Raw genomic sequence first — 16,754 nt, forward strand, 5'->3', positions numbered from 1 at the left:
TTTATATGGTAACTTTCATCTTAAGATATCAAAGGGTTTCAAACATTAATTAAGCCTCAAAAGTGCTTGACATTTTTAAAAATTATGTTTCCAATAAACAATTTTCTTCCTCTTCACTCTCTGAAGAATACTTAACTAAATCAAGTACCCAGTCCCACCCCCAAGTTTAATTTATCATAGAAGCAACAACTTACAAAAATCCATTCACTCTATTGCCTTCTGAAAATTAATTTCTCCTCTCCTCAATTTTCCTGTCTGTAAAAGAATAGCAGCAATACTACAATTCAATGACAAAAATTACAATATAATGTAAGTTCCTTGAGGGAAAGGATTGTTTCATCTTTGTCTTCGTATTGCCAGCATCTAACACAGAGTCTGACATAATATCTGCTTGATAAATGCTAAGCTCACGTGTATATAGATAGCACTCTTAAGGTTGCAAAAGTACTCCCTTCAAAATAAACCCTTGAAGTAGGTGGTGCATATTATTATTTCCATTTTTTTTTCATGAAAGGAAACAAACACCTAGAGATGAAATGACTTGTCCAAGGGTCATGAAGCCAGTGGGCCTTAGTTTCCTCATCAAGTGAATGACTGCCAAGGTCTCTCCTTTGGACTCTAACATTAGGATGCAGAAGTAAGCCTTAAACCTCATTCCAAGCTCAGTGTTACTTCTACTTGAAGTAGCACCAGACTGGTGACACGAGCTGCATAAGCACAAGCAATTACTCCCTCTCAGTCTCAGTTTCTTCGTTTGCAAAAACAGAGATAACTACATTGGAGGGAGGGAGAAAAAGAAAAAAGGGGAGAAGCAGCAAGTAAGAGGGGAATGAGTACAGGAGGGAGAGAAGGAGCTAACATGTTTAGAGCACTTTAAGGTTAGCAAAGTGTTTTACATATATTAACTCATTTTATCTTAACAGCATCTATAGATCAATCAATAAGCATTTATTAAATGTTTACTATATGTCAGGAACTGAGCTAGAGGTTGGGAATGCAAAGTAAAAAGTTAAAATTCCTATTCCCAAGGAGCTTACTTTCTATCAGGGAAAATAATATGTACACATACATGTAAGTCTATACATAGTAAAATACAAGATAATTATATATTTTTACAATACAAGCTGGAAGGAAGCAACAGCAGCTGGGGATGGAGCACAGGGATTGTATACCAAACACTGTGCCAGGATTCAAATGTGCTCAATGAGAAAAAGGGTTCTTCAGTCTAAGTTACTTTAGACTGCCCTACATATTATTTTATCGATGAAAAAACTTGGTAAGTTAAACCAACTTACAGGATGACCAGATGTTAGACTTTAAGGGAAGGAGGGAACAGAGTTAACCACCTAGTTCAGCACAACTTCTTCCTTTAAAGGATAAGGAAACAGAGCCTCAGTGACTTGCCCAAGGTCACTCAGCCAACTAGCATTAGAGACCAAATTAGAATCCAGGTCTCTTCTCATCCAGCTCAGGGCCACTATGTTTTCAAAATTCTCAAGATTTTTTAAAAGTTCTCTTTTAGAGAACAGAACACCATCTCCTGTTATCCAAAGTCCCACACTGGCAGGAAGCTCAAGGGTGCAGGTCAATGTGGCTATTCTCTCGGAGCTGCACTAAGAGTGCCAGTATGAGTTCACTAGAGCTCAGCTACAACTTCAGAGATAAACAGAAACGGTCTTAGAAACAGGCCACAAAGCTTGACTGGACTTCATATATGCTACTTTTTTTTTTTAAGAAAACAATCTGACTTACCCTAAAACAAAGATTCAGAGATTTTCATCGATGAGGGGGAAAACGGAACAAATGGAATGTCTTATAGCTGGTTTTCCTGATCCAATTTAGCCCCTCAACCTCTATGTCTACTAAAGAGAAACTTGGTTTTCCAAGAATTTAAAAAGCAACCAAAACATAAAATTTCTCTCTTTGTTGGTGATGAACTATGGTGAACACCCAACACCTAAAAAGTTACATTTTCCAGAAAACCAATGAAAAAATGCATAGAGATTAAAGCTGCACAACATCAGAATTCAGATTGACATATATAGCTCGAGTTAAAGTCCAATAATGGAACCAATCAACAAAATTTTGTGTAGTATAAAGTATTTAATACACTCTCTGGGCTAAAAGTAATATTAATCATCTATAGAACTGAAGGCCTTTGATCAAAAATGGAGACACTTTTTCCCAAAATCAGGAATTCATATATTTTTTGGTTTTTTTCATTTCATACTGAAACTTAAGTAAGAGGAAAAATATAAAATATCTAGACGAGGATTACAAAGACAAAAAATCAACACAAGCAAGAGGAGAATTGAGCCACTGACTTCATGGCCAGAGAAGCTGACATTCATTCACTGAGGAAGGGAAGAGTACTACTGGGTTTATAAGGGTTTATAATTTATAAATCATCAAATCAGTATGTATTAAGCAAAATCGTCTATGTGACAAGTGCTATATTATTCACTGGGGAAAAAAAAAAAAACAAAAACAGAAAAATCCCTCCACTCAAGAAGCTTATACAGGTAAAGCAGAGAGAGGGAGAACCACACACCATGTACACATTCAATACCAACTGTGATACTACCTTGTGTAACCTTGGCTTGGGCAGGTCGCCCATAGTTTCCCTAAGCCTCAGTTTCCTCATCTATAAGACAAGGGGGCTAGACAGAATGACCTCTGAGATTGTCAGCTGTATCATCTATGACCCTAAGTAAATACAAAGCATATTTAAGTTAAAGAATGCTCTCCACAGCACTGCTAATGTAAAGATCTCTCTTTTTTCTTGTCGTGTAAAAACTACAGGAGAAAAATCTGCCCTGGAGGTTTCAAATTAATTGGTAAAACAAAGTGCATATCAATGCAACTAGAAAAAACAAACACAAGTGATATTACAGCACAAAATGTACAAAAAAGGTCCTAAAGGAGTAGACAGAGTAAGATGGGTCATTTTTACATTTTGAGGTGATGAGTCAGAAGCTGAGCCTTAGAGAAGGGGATGAAAATGAATTTGCATACATAAAGTCCAAGAGAATTCTAGGTATGGAGAAGTTGCAGAGATGATCCTGGACAAGTCAATAGCCCTCTCTGGGCCTCATTTTCCTCATCTGTAAAATAAAGAAGCTGGATCAGAAGATCTCAAAGATCCTTCTCCAGCTTTAAATCCTGTATTTCTTCAAAACTGGCCTTGCTTTGGGTAAGGGAAGAGTGGGGCTTAAAAGAAGCAAGATGAAGCTGAAGAACTGAGTTAAGAAGACTTGATTTAGATTTGACTTGAAGAGGTAGCAGGAAACCACCATGGACTTTTGAGCAGAGGAAATGTGGTAACCACCATGGTGGTTATGAAAGACTGTTCTGACATTTTATGAAGGACAGACTGGAATGAAGAAGACCAATTCAGAAGCAGGTGACTTACACTAGGAATGATGGCAGAAATAGAGACAGGGATAAATCCTCAAGAATATTTTGAGTAAAAATCAATGGATCTAGATGACTCAATAAGGCAAATCCATCTGCTCAAGCATCAGGATTTGAAAAGCCATGGAGTATGTTAACTATGTGACAAGGCTAACAACATCAACAGAAATAAATCCAAAAAGATTTTAAAATGATAGCCCTGAAAATAACCTACCTCAATGAATACCACTGGTCCTCAATCTCTTTTTCTTGAGATTCTCTCCTGAGTGTAAATTGATCCTGAAGGAAACAGGACCTACCCTATGTGTGATTGCTGCTGAGATCATACCATGAGTGAACCCTTGAAGAAAAATAGCACGAAATTTGGTAAATGAAAATTTAAGAGTTCCCTCAATACAATAAGGCAATCATTTTGAAGGAAAAAAAGTTATGTTTTCAGTGACATTTAGAACAGTTTAACAGCAAAATCACAATTTAAGCCACTTTCCCCACCAATTAGTACATTAAACATAGGGAAATATGAAAATGATAACTTCAGACATAAAAAAATGCCAGAAGGAACAAACTAGTGAATGAATTAGTCCTTCCTTCTCGGATGCTTTTTTTTCCCTAAGTCCCAGGAAACTGAAGTTGTGACAAGGCACAGCAATATTCTGATTACAACAGCTCCCTTGGTCAGGATTTCAGGTAATATTTTATAAACTTAAATGAGCCATAGTGGACATTTAAAGCCATAAACCAAATACGATATGGGAGTTATGTGGCTATAGAATAACAACATACACTAAGGCTGGACCTGAGAGCTTCCTCTTTTCCATTTAACCCTTTTCATTCACTGGAGTCCACTGGACCACAGAAGATCATACTTGTTAAGAGAATATTCTTATTCTGAAAGAGTTAAGTTTCTTTTTTTTCCCCCTCAGTACTCTTATTAACACAAGTCAGCATGGTATAGTGGATATAAAGGAAGATCTAGGTTCAAGTTCTGCCTCTAAAAATCATTTAACGTCTTGGTGCTTCAAGGTAACTCTCAAAGATCTACATTGGTAGTTTCCTCCTTTGGAAATTCCCCAAGTCAAAGAAATCACAGGGCCAGTCCCTTTCATTACCTTGGAAGTGATAGTTCACTAGGATGGCTCATATCACGCACTTTCCAAGTCCACAGACCTGGAATTATTTTACTTTTTGAAGCAAGCAAAGGTCTACTATCTTGTTTGTTAACCTATCCCCATGGAAACAGGGGAGCAACATAAGGCTAAGATAAGGAAGCCAATCTCATTCAGTCTCACTGATGAGATACTATGAAAGCATTTTTTTCCTTCCTTCCTCAACCACTGAATATTCAGATCTGCATACAAATTCCATGGCACAACTGAGATGGAGGAAGCATGGATGGTTCAATAACAGTGAATTTAAGCTATAATACTGGAGTTTGACACAGTTCAAAAGTTATCTCCACTTAATGAATAGAAGACTTTTTATGACAGTAATTTTGTATTCAAGCATGCAAAATGCTATATATTAAGAAGTCAAGAATGATCTGCTCCCTGTAGATAAAAAGGCACAGGCTTATCAAGCACAGAACTCTAGCATTGGAGAAACTTTCTAAATGAAGAATGACGTCTCTCAGAAAACCTCATCTGTCCTGTGGGACCTTAGCCTGCCTTCCAAGTATGCCTGAAATAAACAGATAAAAAGAGTATGTTTTTTCCCCAACCACGAGGAAGAAGAGAATCGCCAGTACGCTGTCCTCTTCTGGGTCCTCCTTTTCTCCCTGCCCCAATGTCCAATACAGTATTTGAATATTCAGGAGATACTCGACAAATATTTGCCATACTGAAGGAAAGACTGCTCCAACCTGAGGCCCAGTATCAAAATGGCATCTGCTACACGGCAGCTTCACATCATTAGCTACTTACTATTCACAGAATGTCATAAAGTAATTTTAGGAAGCAGGTTAGAAACCAACCTTAGCAAACTAAACAAAACTGACTTAGGGTCATTTTCTATCTATAATATCAATTTTTTCTCAGAAACAACTTCAAAGTCTGTCAAATTAACTTTCTACACAATCAGGGAAAACATGGAAAACTCAAGTTTACATCTCTAACTGCCAAAAGAAAACAAATTCTTCTGTTCTCTAGGGTTACTACCAGTTAAGATGTTTCTAGTATTCTTCCATTAAAAAAAAAAAACTTTTTATTGTATTACAAGCACAGAAGAAAAACTCAACTGGTGTTAATTTCATTTTGTCATTTCTTGACCAATCTTATTTGCAATTTTAGTCATAATAAGAATCCATATTTATGCAGCAGCTTGATGTTTCCAAAGCACTTCTTACAATAACCCTGCAAATTCAGTACTATAAGTATTATTCCCAATGAAATAAAAAAAAGCACTATATAGTGGATAAAAAGCTAGCCTGGAAACCAGGAAGACCTGGGTTCAAGTTCAGCCTCTGAAGCAAACTCACTATACAATTCTATGGAAGTCATTTAACCTCTCAATATCCCAACCAGCTTTCTAAGACCATAACTTGCAAAGAAGGTGCTGACCTTAATTGGTAGGGTGTCCCATCATCTAAGACTTGCTATGCCAATGAAATCACCAATACTATCCATGTTCCTTTACTTTACAAATTAGTAAACTGGAGCTCTGTGAGGTTAAGGGACTTACCAAAGTCACTGTTTAGAAATCATTTAGTCCAGTGGTTCTAAACCAAGGGTCCCCAAACTTTATTTCTTAAAACATTTTGCTAACTGTATTTTAATATAGCTGGCCTCCTTTGTAGTCATACGTATTTTATTTTATATACTTAAAAATATCTTGAGAGGGGTTTCTAGTCCAATCTCCCTATTTTTTTAAAGACAGGTGATCTGTCTTGACAAGTTTACATTGTCAATCATTGGTAAAATTGGACTAGAACTCAGATCTCCTAATTCTCAGTTTAACTTTTCTCCCCACTACACCCAGTAATAAAAATAATTAAATGTCTAAAATACAAAGATAGGGGTAAGAGTCAAAGAAGTAACAAAAAAAAAAAGATCTAGATGAACAGACCATTTCTCTCCCACTTCTCCCAATCAACTGGCACCTTCAAGGGCACTTGTTTATACTATTAGACTTGTAATGCTATTATACTCATGAGGAATCTACTCCTCAACCCCTTGCAATCTGATCTTCTCACCATTCCAGTGAAACCATCTTTGCAAATTCACTAATCATTTGTTTTTGAACCAACAAATCCAGTGGCCTCCTTAACTTTTCTTAACTAGTCCTCCTTAACTTTTCTGCTGCATTGACCTTGTTGACCACCCCCTCTTTGATAATCTTTATTCTTTTGGTTTCTATGACTCTGCTCTTAATTATCCTTTTTCAGTCTCCTTTCACTGGCTCTTACTCCATCTCCCATCCCTTAAACATCTACCCTTGGCCATCACCATTGTTGCTTTCAACAGCTTTCAATACCCAGAAGACTTCCAAATCTCTATCTCAAACTGAAACTTTTCCCCTTAGTTCCAGTTAAGCATTTCCACCTGCCTACTGGGAATCTCCACTATGTTCTCCAGGCATTTTTGGATTTGGGGCTAAAAGGAATCTAGCCCAACCTTCTCATTTTACAGATGATGAAAGAGAGGACAAAAAGGAAGTGAAGTGACTCACCCAAGATTACATGGTTGGCTGGTTATTATTGTCCTTTGTTCTCAAAGAAGACCAAAATGAAATCACTATGTTAGAGTCAATTTACAGTGTGTCCAACTGTATCGGATCAGACCACAGGTTGAGCACAACTAGTCCATGTGAACATTTGTGGTGGATTCTCTAAATCTGCACATCTCTCATTTCTTTTGGGCTACTTCAATTCTACCTTGCTCAAGATTACACAGGTGGTAACTAGCAGTTTGGATGCAAACCCAGATTCTCTGCTTCCAGATCTGCTCTCAAGTTAACTTAACTAGCCCCAAACTAATTTTATCATCTTCCTCCTCTAGACCTACACTTATTACTAACTTCCCTACTCAGATGGTAACAATATTCCCTATCACCTAGGTGGAGTTCCTGGAGCTCTGTGGCTTCATTTCCATATCTAATTAGCTACCAAAACGACATCCTCCCAGTAGAATGAAAACTCCTTGAAAGCGCTGTCTTACTTTTGTATTTGTCACCAGTGCCTGGTATATAGCAGATACTTAATGCTTGCTGAGTGACACCCCTAAAACACAAAATCTCAACACATTACTCCTCCACACAAGAATCTTCATGTATCAACCTTCTGTCTCTAGTACAAGGCTTCTCACCCTGGGGTCCATACACAGATTCCAGGGATCTGTTAATTGGAATGGAAAAGCTTCCATCTTGATTTTCACTAATCTTTGGGGTCCTTTCTAATCCTAAGTATTTTGTAGTAGGCATTTTAAAACATTATGCTGAAGGGGTCCATAGGCTTCATCAAGTTGCCAAAGGTGTCTGTGACACAAAAAAGGTTAAAAATCCCTGCTTTAGGATAAAATACAAAATCTTCAATTCAGAATTTAAAATATTCCACTATAGTCTTTATCTAACTTTCCACTCTTCCTTCATGTTATCTGCCTTCTCTTACTCTCCATTCCACTCCAAATGACCTGCTCCCATCGATAGTCTAGCCTGTGCCTCTGCAGCTTTCCACGGCTGTCAGTCCTCCGTATCTGGACTGGACTGCATCTCTCAGAATCCCGAGCTTCCTAAAAAGCATAATTTGGGTGCCACATTTCAAGGACTATTACTGGCCCTCCCTCCACCCAGTAAGTGCTAGTGTTCTCAACCACTTGTAATTGCTCTGTATTACTTCATTGTGGGGGTACTGTGTACATGCTGTACTGCCATAGAACCTAAGTTCTTTAAGGGTAGAAACTACTTCATTTTTATCTTTGTATCCCACAGTAGGTATGGCTGAACTAAACTGCTAAGTCCTTATCTGATTCTGCTTCTGCAACGTTTGGCTTTTTTTACATCTACATCCTATTCACTCTGAACACCAAGTTGAGCCAGGCACTCAATACTTCTCACCTGGACTAATGGAGCAGCCTTTCAACAGTTGGGAGTCTCCCCTCTCCAAATCCCACCATTCACTCTGCTGCTGTCAAAATAATCTTCACAATTCCAAGGCCAGAATCATCCTCCCCACTCCCCTGACTCAAAGCCTTCCATGTCTCCTCATTAACTATACTCACACTCCTTACACTAACATGCAACCTACCTCGCTCTTTTAGCATTACTTAATAATGCCAGCTTCTATCTATAAAGAGCTTTACAGTTTACAATGCTCTTCTGTACCTCAGCTCACTGGATCCGCTTTACAATGAGAAAACCAAAGCTGAGAGAGACAGTGATTTTTTCATGATTACAAAGCTACTAAATGTCCAAGTGACATAGGTTTTCTGATTCCAATTTTAGGACTCTTTTCTACTACTCTACACTTTTTCACATCATTGACCTTAATGCGTTCGGTGTTCTGGCCAAACTGGATTACTGGCTGTTCTCCCATAGCATTCTTGACTCTCCAACCTTTGTATTTACAAAGGCTAGCTTAACAGAATAGAACCTGCATCCATCTCCTATTCCTACAATGGTTCATTTACTTATGTCTGCCTCTCTCTTCCTTAAGATCTAGCTCAGATGCCACTTCCTTCAAGAAGCTCTTATGGATTTCCTCAGCTAGAAAGAAGTAGGAATTCCCAGAATCTCTCTTCTGACCTAAGCATTTTTATCACAGCCTATATAACTGTAATAAAGTACAGCTCATAGCTGTGACATAGGATGGTACAGCTATACTTAGTTCTTTGTGTACTTGGCTCTAACCCTCAAAGAGTTTACAATCTAAAAGAAAGTTATATCCCTTCCCTCTATCATTTTATCCCACAGTACAATGATCATAGTAGATACTTAATACTGTAACTGAATTTTTAGAAGAAATATTGCAGAGATGTGTTGCAAATAAATTGAAGGGAGTATTTAGTACTGCATACTTTTCACGTTTCAGGTTTAGACCATGGGTAATTCTGGACCAAAATGAAATTAAGAATAACCTACCCTTCCATCTATCTATAGTTTACACCAAAACTTCACACCCAAAGTCTAGTCAGAGGTAAGAGATGGGGGGAAGAGGAGAGGTGTCATAGGTAGTACAGATGATTACAGACTAGCAAGCGCAATGCCAAGTGGCCAGCTACTCCTTTAATTTAACCATCTACATACCCAGGCTATTAAAAAAATCAGCTCTCCTTAATGAAGCTTTTAAGGAGTTGCTGTTTCAATTGGGGACAAAAGGTGATGGTGGAAAGCTAGAGGGGCCAACTATGAAGGGAAAACATTTTCTTCCCAAACAGAGTAAGAAGTATAAACAAATACTAAGGCACACAGATGATGCCTTCAGATCACATTGGCAATCCTAAAGTCACCAGGAACACGGCAAAATTTGGATAATTTTCCTGTCAAGACATTTTTTCATGTCTTTTTTTTCCCCACAAGCCCAAAACAAATTTTTTCACTATATAATTACCAAGTATATTTGTTTATTCTTATGGAAGAATTTTTTCCTTGTTTAAAAAAAAATATTTAACCGATGGTATTCCTCTTCAGCAGCTGCTGAAACAGGATACCCAAATGATTCCTACAATTTTATACTAAGGAGCCCCAATGTATACAAGTCTCCAAGAAGTTATTTCCTATTACAATCCACTTTGTGCAAACAAAACCCTAATATCTAGCACTTAATATATAAATGGGCCACTTTTACCACTTACTAATTCTTAAGTATCTGAGAAAATTGGTTCCGAGATGATCTGGTATCTGCCACTGCCATAGGGAAACCAGTCAACATGAAATGCCTCCTGATCAATTTTATTACAAGAGGTCATTCCTGTTTCACTGGTTAGGTAACATTCAATGCCACTTTTCAAAATTAAACCAAAGAAAGAGCTTCGACCCAAACCAAGACACAAGAACTAATTTCTTTTTTCACAAGAAGTTTTACCAACATTTTAAAAATAATCCACTTTTAATTATTTGTTTAGTTGCAACAGCATAATTATTTTATTTCATTGAATCAAAATTTCAAAGTCTGTTTCACAACATCCATGGTGGTGACCTTCATTTTTATTTCTAAAAGCACATAGCTAAAACACAACTAATATACAGCTGTCATCAACCTTCAACAGCACATACAAGCTTATAAAAATTCGAAATACCCAAAATGAAAGCATCTCTTATGAACACTGCTTCAGGATTTTAATTTCCTTTAAAAAATAAAAACAACCTAAAACTTTGGAAAATGGTATAGTCACAATTCAACAAATATTTACTCTATACCTTAATATGCAAGCCACAGTTCTTACAAATGATGGCAGAAATAAGTGGCAGTTATACACCTTAACGTTTACAAAGTGTTTTTCTTAAAAGTACCAAGAGAAATAAATAGTAAAAATCATTATTATTCTGATTTGACAGATAAGGAAACAGAGGCCCAGAGAATTTAAGGGACCTACTCAGCTATTAAGTGTTTAAATTAAGATTTACCAACCACAAAGTCAAGCCTCTTTCCTCTACCAAAAGAAGTTCTAAACTTTTTGGGGCCTTTTGGCAATGCAGTACAATCTAAAGACACTTTCTCGCAAAAATGTTTTTAAATGCAAAAAAAAAAAATCAAAAAACCTAACAACAGAATTACAAAGGAAATAAATTATATTAAGATAGTTCTCAAAATATTTTTTAAAACAAGTTGACATCCTCCTGACCTAAAAGTAAGGCCTCGCACCTTCCCATAAGGAACTCACAATGTAAGAAGAAGGATAAGTGCATTACACAAATAACTAAAGCATAAGAGAGAATGTTAAGCCTATAAGAAAGGTACAAAGTGCCATAGGGTTGTTCTCTGGCCAGAAGAAAGATTATTGGCTAGAAGTCTTCAAATTGCTTAGAAACAGGGATGAAGTTCTAGAGACTGGTCACCAAGATTATTTATGTAAATATGTAATGCCATATTGGTTAACTTTAAGAAAAAATAAATACACCATGTATATATCACTCTGATTTAGTGTTTTAGTAAAAGTATCAAACGTGAAAACAAAGGTGTTCTGTGTCTGTATGTGGGGAGTGGCGATGGGGCTTTTACACCCTAGTAATTCTGAAGCTATTTATTCATTTTAAAATAGCATAAACTTATGAGGAGACTATTTATAAAGGGTGTCCCAAAAGTCTTGGTACAGTATGAAACTACACTAAAACTTTTGGAAAACCCTGTATGTCAAATGGACAAAAAAGTTTCACAACTGAATAAAAATTGCTCCAAAAAAACGTAGTTTTTGGTCAAGATGCTGGAAAGTGTCAACAGAAAAGTTCACTGGGTATATACCCCAAGAAAACAGGAAGTCAAACTTAAAAAACAGACGGTATCCTGGCATTTGTGGCGGAGAATCTGAAGGCAGGACGAGAGCAGGAGGGAGACTGCACCCACCGCAAGAACCGCCTTCTCTACGCGGCCTTTCAAAGGGGATTTCTCCCGGGGTCACCACCTCCCCCGGCCTCAGCACCAAGTGCCAGAGCAAGGTCCCCGCCGTCTGATCCTCGGGCAGGACGAGAACTCAAAGCTCGCTCACAAAGCCCTCACCACCCTCCCCAGGCCAGGGCCCGCCGCGGGCAGGCTCCAGCAGCTCCGACGAGTCCGGACCTGCTCTCCTTTCTGCTCCCCCCCTCCCAAGTACGCAGCCCGCCCGCCCGCCCTCCCGCCCAGCTGTCGGGGGGGGGGGGGGGTAGCCCCAAGGGGCTTTCTCCGACGTCCACCCTCGTTTCCCACTACAATCCGGGGGGCCAGTAGCGCTTACACCTCGAGACCCACAGTAAACCTTCACGGGCATTTCTTGACATCGCTTCTCCCCACAGCCCAACTGGACGTGGAGGGCCACAGGGGGGAGAGGAACTTGGGGAGAAGGGGAGGGAAGCCTTTGCGGAGGAGAGCGAGCACTTCTCCTCCCCCCCAACAAACCCCGGAGTCCTCCCAGGAGGCTAGGACCAAGTTCACGTCCACAGCCCCCCACCCCACCCCCACCCGCAGCGGGAAGGTCAGGAGGACCCTCTTCTCCTCCTCCACTTCCTCCTCCTCCTCCTCCCTCCCTCCAGCAGATAGCGTGTCCGGGTGCACGGAGCCCACGAGACCTCGCCCTCCCCCGTGCCCCTCCGCCCAGCCGGGGAAAGCTGGGGGGGAGGCAGTGTTTACCGGAGAAGTTCTGGGGCGTGCTCCCCCTTCCTCCCCCACAACTTACACACAAACTCACACACTCACTATCCCTTTTCACACTCACATCCACACATTCATGCACACTCGCTCATTCACTCACACTCACTATACAATTCACACTAACACTCCCGTGGCGGCTGCGGCGGTTCTCACCTGCATCCCGGGCAGGCCCGGCTGCACGGGCGAGTGAGCCATGGCTGCGCCGCCGCTCCGGACGGGCCAGGCCGGGCCGAGTCCCTTCCCCGCGGCGGCGGCGGCGGCGGCAGGCGGATGGGAAGAGGAGCCGGTCGGGCGGCAGCGGCGGCCTGCCCAGCCCGGCACCCCCCACGCTCGTCCCGGCCGGGGCGGCGGGGGCTCGGGGATCAGCGGCTCGCCGCGAGCCGCGCAGTCTCCATGCACGACAGTTGGGCAGCAACGTCTCCTCCTCCTCCTCTTCTTCCTCCTCCTCCTGGGCTGGCAGAGGCGGCGGCGGCGGCGGCGGCTCCTTCCGGGCTCTCCGGGGCGGCCGCGGGACGTTCGGCGACTCCCCACGCACACCCAGCCAGGAGCCGTGTCCGCCCCGCCCAGGGCAGCAGCCCCCGCCCCCGCCCCAGCCTCCGCCCCCTCCTCCTCCCCCCGGCCGGCCCCGGGGTGTGGGATCCCCCCCTCCCGGTGTTTCCGGGAGAAGGAGGCGGCCTCCGACAGACAGCCGGCCCCGGCAACCCGAGTCCGCAGCCGCGAGAGCTCCGCACCTTCCGGGGCCTCGGGCGGGGGCGGGCTCCTGGGAGGGGAGGAGCCCTCGCGGCCGCCGCCGACGCTGATTGGGCTCCGGGAGCGGCCGGGAGGGCGGGGAAGAGCGACGCGGCGGCGGCGGCGGCGGCGGGGTCAGCCTACCCCTCCCCCCAAGGCTGGGGCGGGGGGAGGGCTAGAAAACTGGGTGGAGGGAAGTGATCTCCCTGGGCTTGGGTAACCAGGAACCAGGGTGGACGCGAGGATTGGGCATTCAGTCAACAATCCCTGGGCCGGAGTGCCCACGGGGATAGTAACCAAAACTGGCTAGAGAGGAGGAAGCAATTAGCCATTCCACCCACTCTTAGAATTCCCCCGTGTCCTCCCCCCTCCACCTCCCCGTTCATCAGCTGTCACGCTGTTACTAGTTAGGCTAAAATAAACATTCCCCGTGGAAATAAATAGTGTTTCTCAGGCCACTCCGAACTAATCCGAGATGCAGGCGCGGGGAGGGGGGGGGCGGGGAGAGAGATGGAAACACAATAGGGAGAGTGGCCAGTGGATGCTCCCACGGTCCCGTGAGCTTCCCAGCCAGGACAGAAAAGAGAGAAACGGAGAGGGGAGCTCTAGGGGACTTTGTTGCTGGAAACGCGATGACCACAGCTTGGGGGCACGGAACACCGCTGGCACCACGACTACTGACAAATAAAAAGTGACATTGCTGGATTCCTGAGTCTCCGAGCTCTGGACCCAGGCAAAAGAGTCCACCCACAGGCGTGGGAAGGGAAGTAAATGGGGATGGGAGGGGGAGGGGACTACAGAGTCCAAGAGAGAAATAATAAGCTCATACGAATGGACCTGCTTAGCAAAGCTAAAGCACTTTACCCTGGACAGCCGCACGAGGAAGCTAGCACGAATATATTACTCCCTCCCCCCATCATACAAGGATCTCTCAGTAACTTTCCTTGGTCTCAGTAGCAATGGACGCCAGAACTTCTGACGCCAACCCCAATTTCTGCCCTCTACACCACACTGCCCACTAATAACTCTGCTTTTGATCCCATGTGACACTCATTCCTAATTTAACCCACTTTCAGGAGTTTCTGGGGAAGAAAGGAGGTGCTGAGTGCTGAATATGGAATTATAGCATCTAGCTCGAATCCCAGCTTGGGGATTTACTACCTGTATGATCTTGGGTCCTGAATCTGTAAAAAGAAGAAATTAGGCTAGATGATTTATAAAATCCTTTCCAGATGGAAAACTGTGATCCATTCTTACTCTCAGTCCCCTGGCCCTGAATCATCTAAACTATCTTCTTTTTAACTAAAGTTTGAAATAAATTCCAGTAGCCAATAGTAAAGTAAATCAAAATAATTTCTTTCCTTCCTTCCTTCTCTCTTCCTTCCTTCCTCCCTCCCTCCCTTCCTTCCTTCCTTCCTTCTTTTCCCTTCCTTCCTTCCTTCCTCCCTTCCTTCTTTGCTTCCTTCCTCCCTCCCTTCCTCCCTTTCAAAAATGGAATAACCAGTAAGTCCTGCGGCTTCTCTTTGGTCTCACCTTGGCACAAACAACACAAAAGTTCAGGGGTCCTTACTAATCAATCAGGGACAAACATTTACATCCCTATTTCCCCATCAACTCCTATTAGAATAACTCCCTTAGAGTGCTGCAAAAAGGGAAATGAGAAGTGGCTTTCCTCATGCTCTAGGTAACCTTGAACAAGTCACAACCTTTATGGACCTCAGTGATTTCATCTGTAAAATGAGGAAATCAGACTTGTGTGATCTCTATGGCCTTTTCTAGCTCAGATCCAGGTTGAAGGCCTTATGCCACTTTCTGCTGAAAAACAAGATCATATAGTTAGCGCTGGAAGGGGCCTCAGAGGCCATCTAATCTAACACCTTAGTTTTGCCAGCAAGACAACTGAAGCCCAGAAAGGTTAAATTACTTGCTCAACCTAGTGAATGGAAAAACCCCCTGATTCCAAATCCAGTGCTCCTTCCACCTTATCAAGCTATTTGGTTAATCCCACAAATGACATTAAAGTCATCACCTAATCCTGTTGGTTCCTGATTTGTTATCTTTCAAGAATAAAGGCCAAAGCATTTGGGATCCAGTTCAATGTGAAATTATGACACCAGATCCATAAGTGGAACCAAAAGTTGAATTAGTACTGCTGTCATTTTTGTGAGAGAAAAAGCCCTTTGCTTGTTTTGAAGTATCTATTATCAATCAACAAGTATTTGTAAAGTACTTACTATGTGCCAGGTGATGTGTTAGGCTGTGGATATACAAATACAAAAAATTAGAAGCATCACTAGGACCTGGGAACACATTACCTTCCTTCAGTCTTACATGAAAGATGATATTTATGTAAATATACTAGGCAGAATGTGAAAATGAAAGGTGTCCACAGCCTTGATCAAAAATCTGATGAGGAAGAGACAATTTCTAGCTGGGTGGATCAGGAATGACGTGAAGAAAGGCAGTATCTGATTTGGACCCTGGGAGATGGGAGGGATTTTTTAAAACTGAGAATTGGCAGGGTTGGAGAAATAATAGCATTTATTCTAGGCTCGGTGAATGACATGAATTCAAATGAGCAGAGATGAAAAAGAACAGGGCTAGAACAGGAAATGGAAAGTCACCCTCTTTAAGCTACAATGTAGAGCATGAGAATGGAAGTAGGTAAAAGGAAGTTTAAGAATAAAAGTTGCTACCAGATTGAGAAAGGCCATGGAATTACAGGTTTAGGAGTTCAAATTTGTCAGGTAAGACAGAAGAAGCTGCTGAAGTGATATTCACAAATTGTATCATTAGCTGGAGGTGAAAACATGCCCCAGCTTTGGGTCATTGTATATCTGCTTCTGAAAAGCAGAAGTTTACAACTACCTAGGACTAGATAACTTTTCCTACCTAACATGCTTCTGTGTTAATATATATGAACTTTTCCTACCTAACATGCTTCTGTGTTAATATATGTGCTCTCTAAGGCCTAAGATGATGCCCCCACCAAATACCCCCAGAAATTCAAGTCACAAAGACTCAGCCTTCTTAAGCAGTGGAAAGTATACTAGGCTAGACATCAAGATCAATCAATTATTCAACAAGTATCTTTTTAAGTGCATCTATGCTCCCATCACTGTATTAGGAACTGGAGTATTAAGACAAAAATAGAACCATCCCTGTTCTCAAGAAGCTTGCATTCTATTGGTATTCTCACCAGATAGATAGATAGATGGATGATAGATGGATGGATAGATAGATAGATGATAGATAAATGATAGATGATAGATAGATAGATAGATAGATAGATAGATAGATAGATAGATAGATAGATAGATAGATAGATAGATAGATAGAT

General features: G+C 41.6%; 1 protein-coding gene across 2 annotated transcripts in view; it reads right to left on the reverse strand.

Moving 5' to 3' along the window:
- STK24 (serine/threonine kinase 24) overlaps positions 1–12,968 on the reverse strand; it is a 152,254-nt gene extending 139,286 nt beyond the window's left edge. The window contains exon 1 of one of the 2 annotated variants that reach the window (XM_069064155.1): positions 12,839–12,968. In XM_069064155.1, the coding sequence (XP_068920256.1) occupies positions 12,839–12,880 (42 nt within the window). In that variant the 5' untranslated portion in view covers positions 12,881–12,968. Of the gene's footprint in view, positions 1–12,272; positions 12,321–12,838 lie in introns of those variants that run through there. The other variant, XM_069064156.1, reaches the window with a different exon arrangement.
- Positions 12,969–16,754: the final 3,786 nt, after the last annotated feature.

The sequence above is a fragment of the Petaurus breviceps genome, unplaced genomic scaffold (assembly GCF_028583685.1).
Source record: "Petaurus breviceps papuanus isolate PSGF00001 unplaced genomic scaffold, PetGlider_PUasm1.0 90625, whole genome shotgun sequence".
NCBI lineage: Eukaryota > Metazoa > Chordata > Mammalia > Diprotodontia > Petauridae > Petaurus > Petaurus breviceps.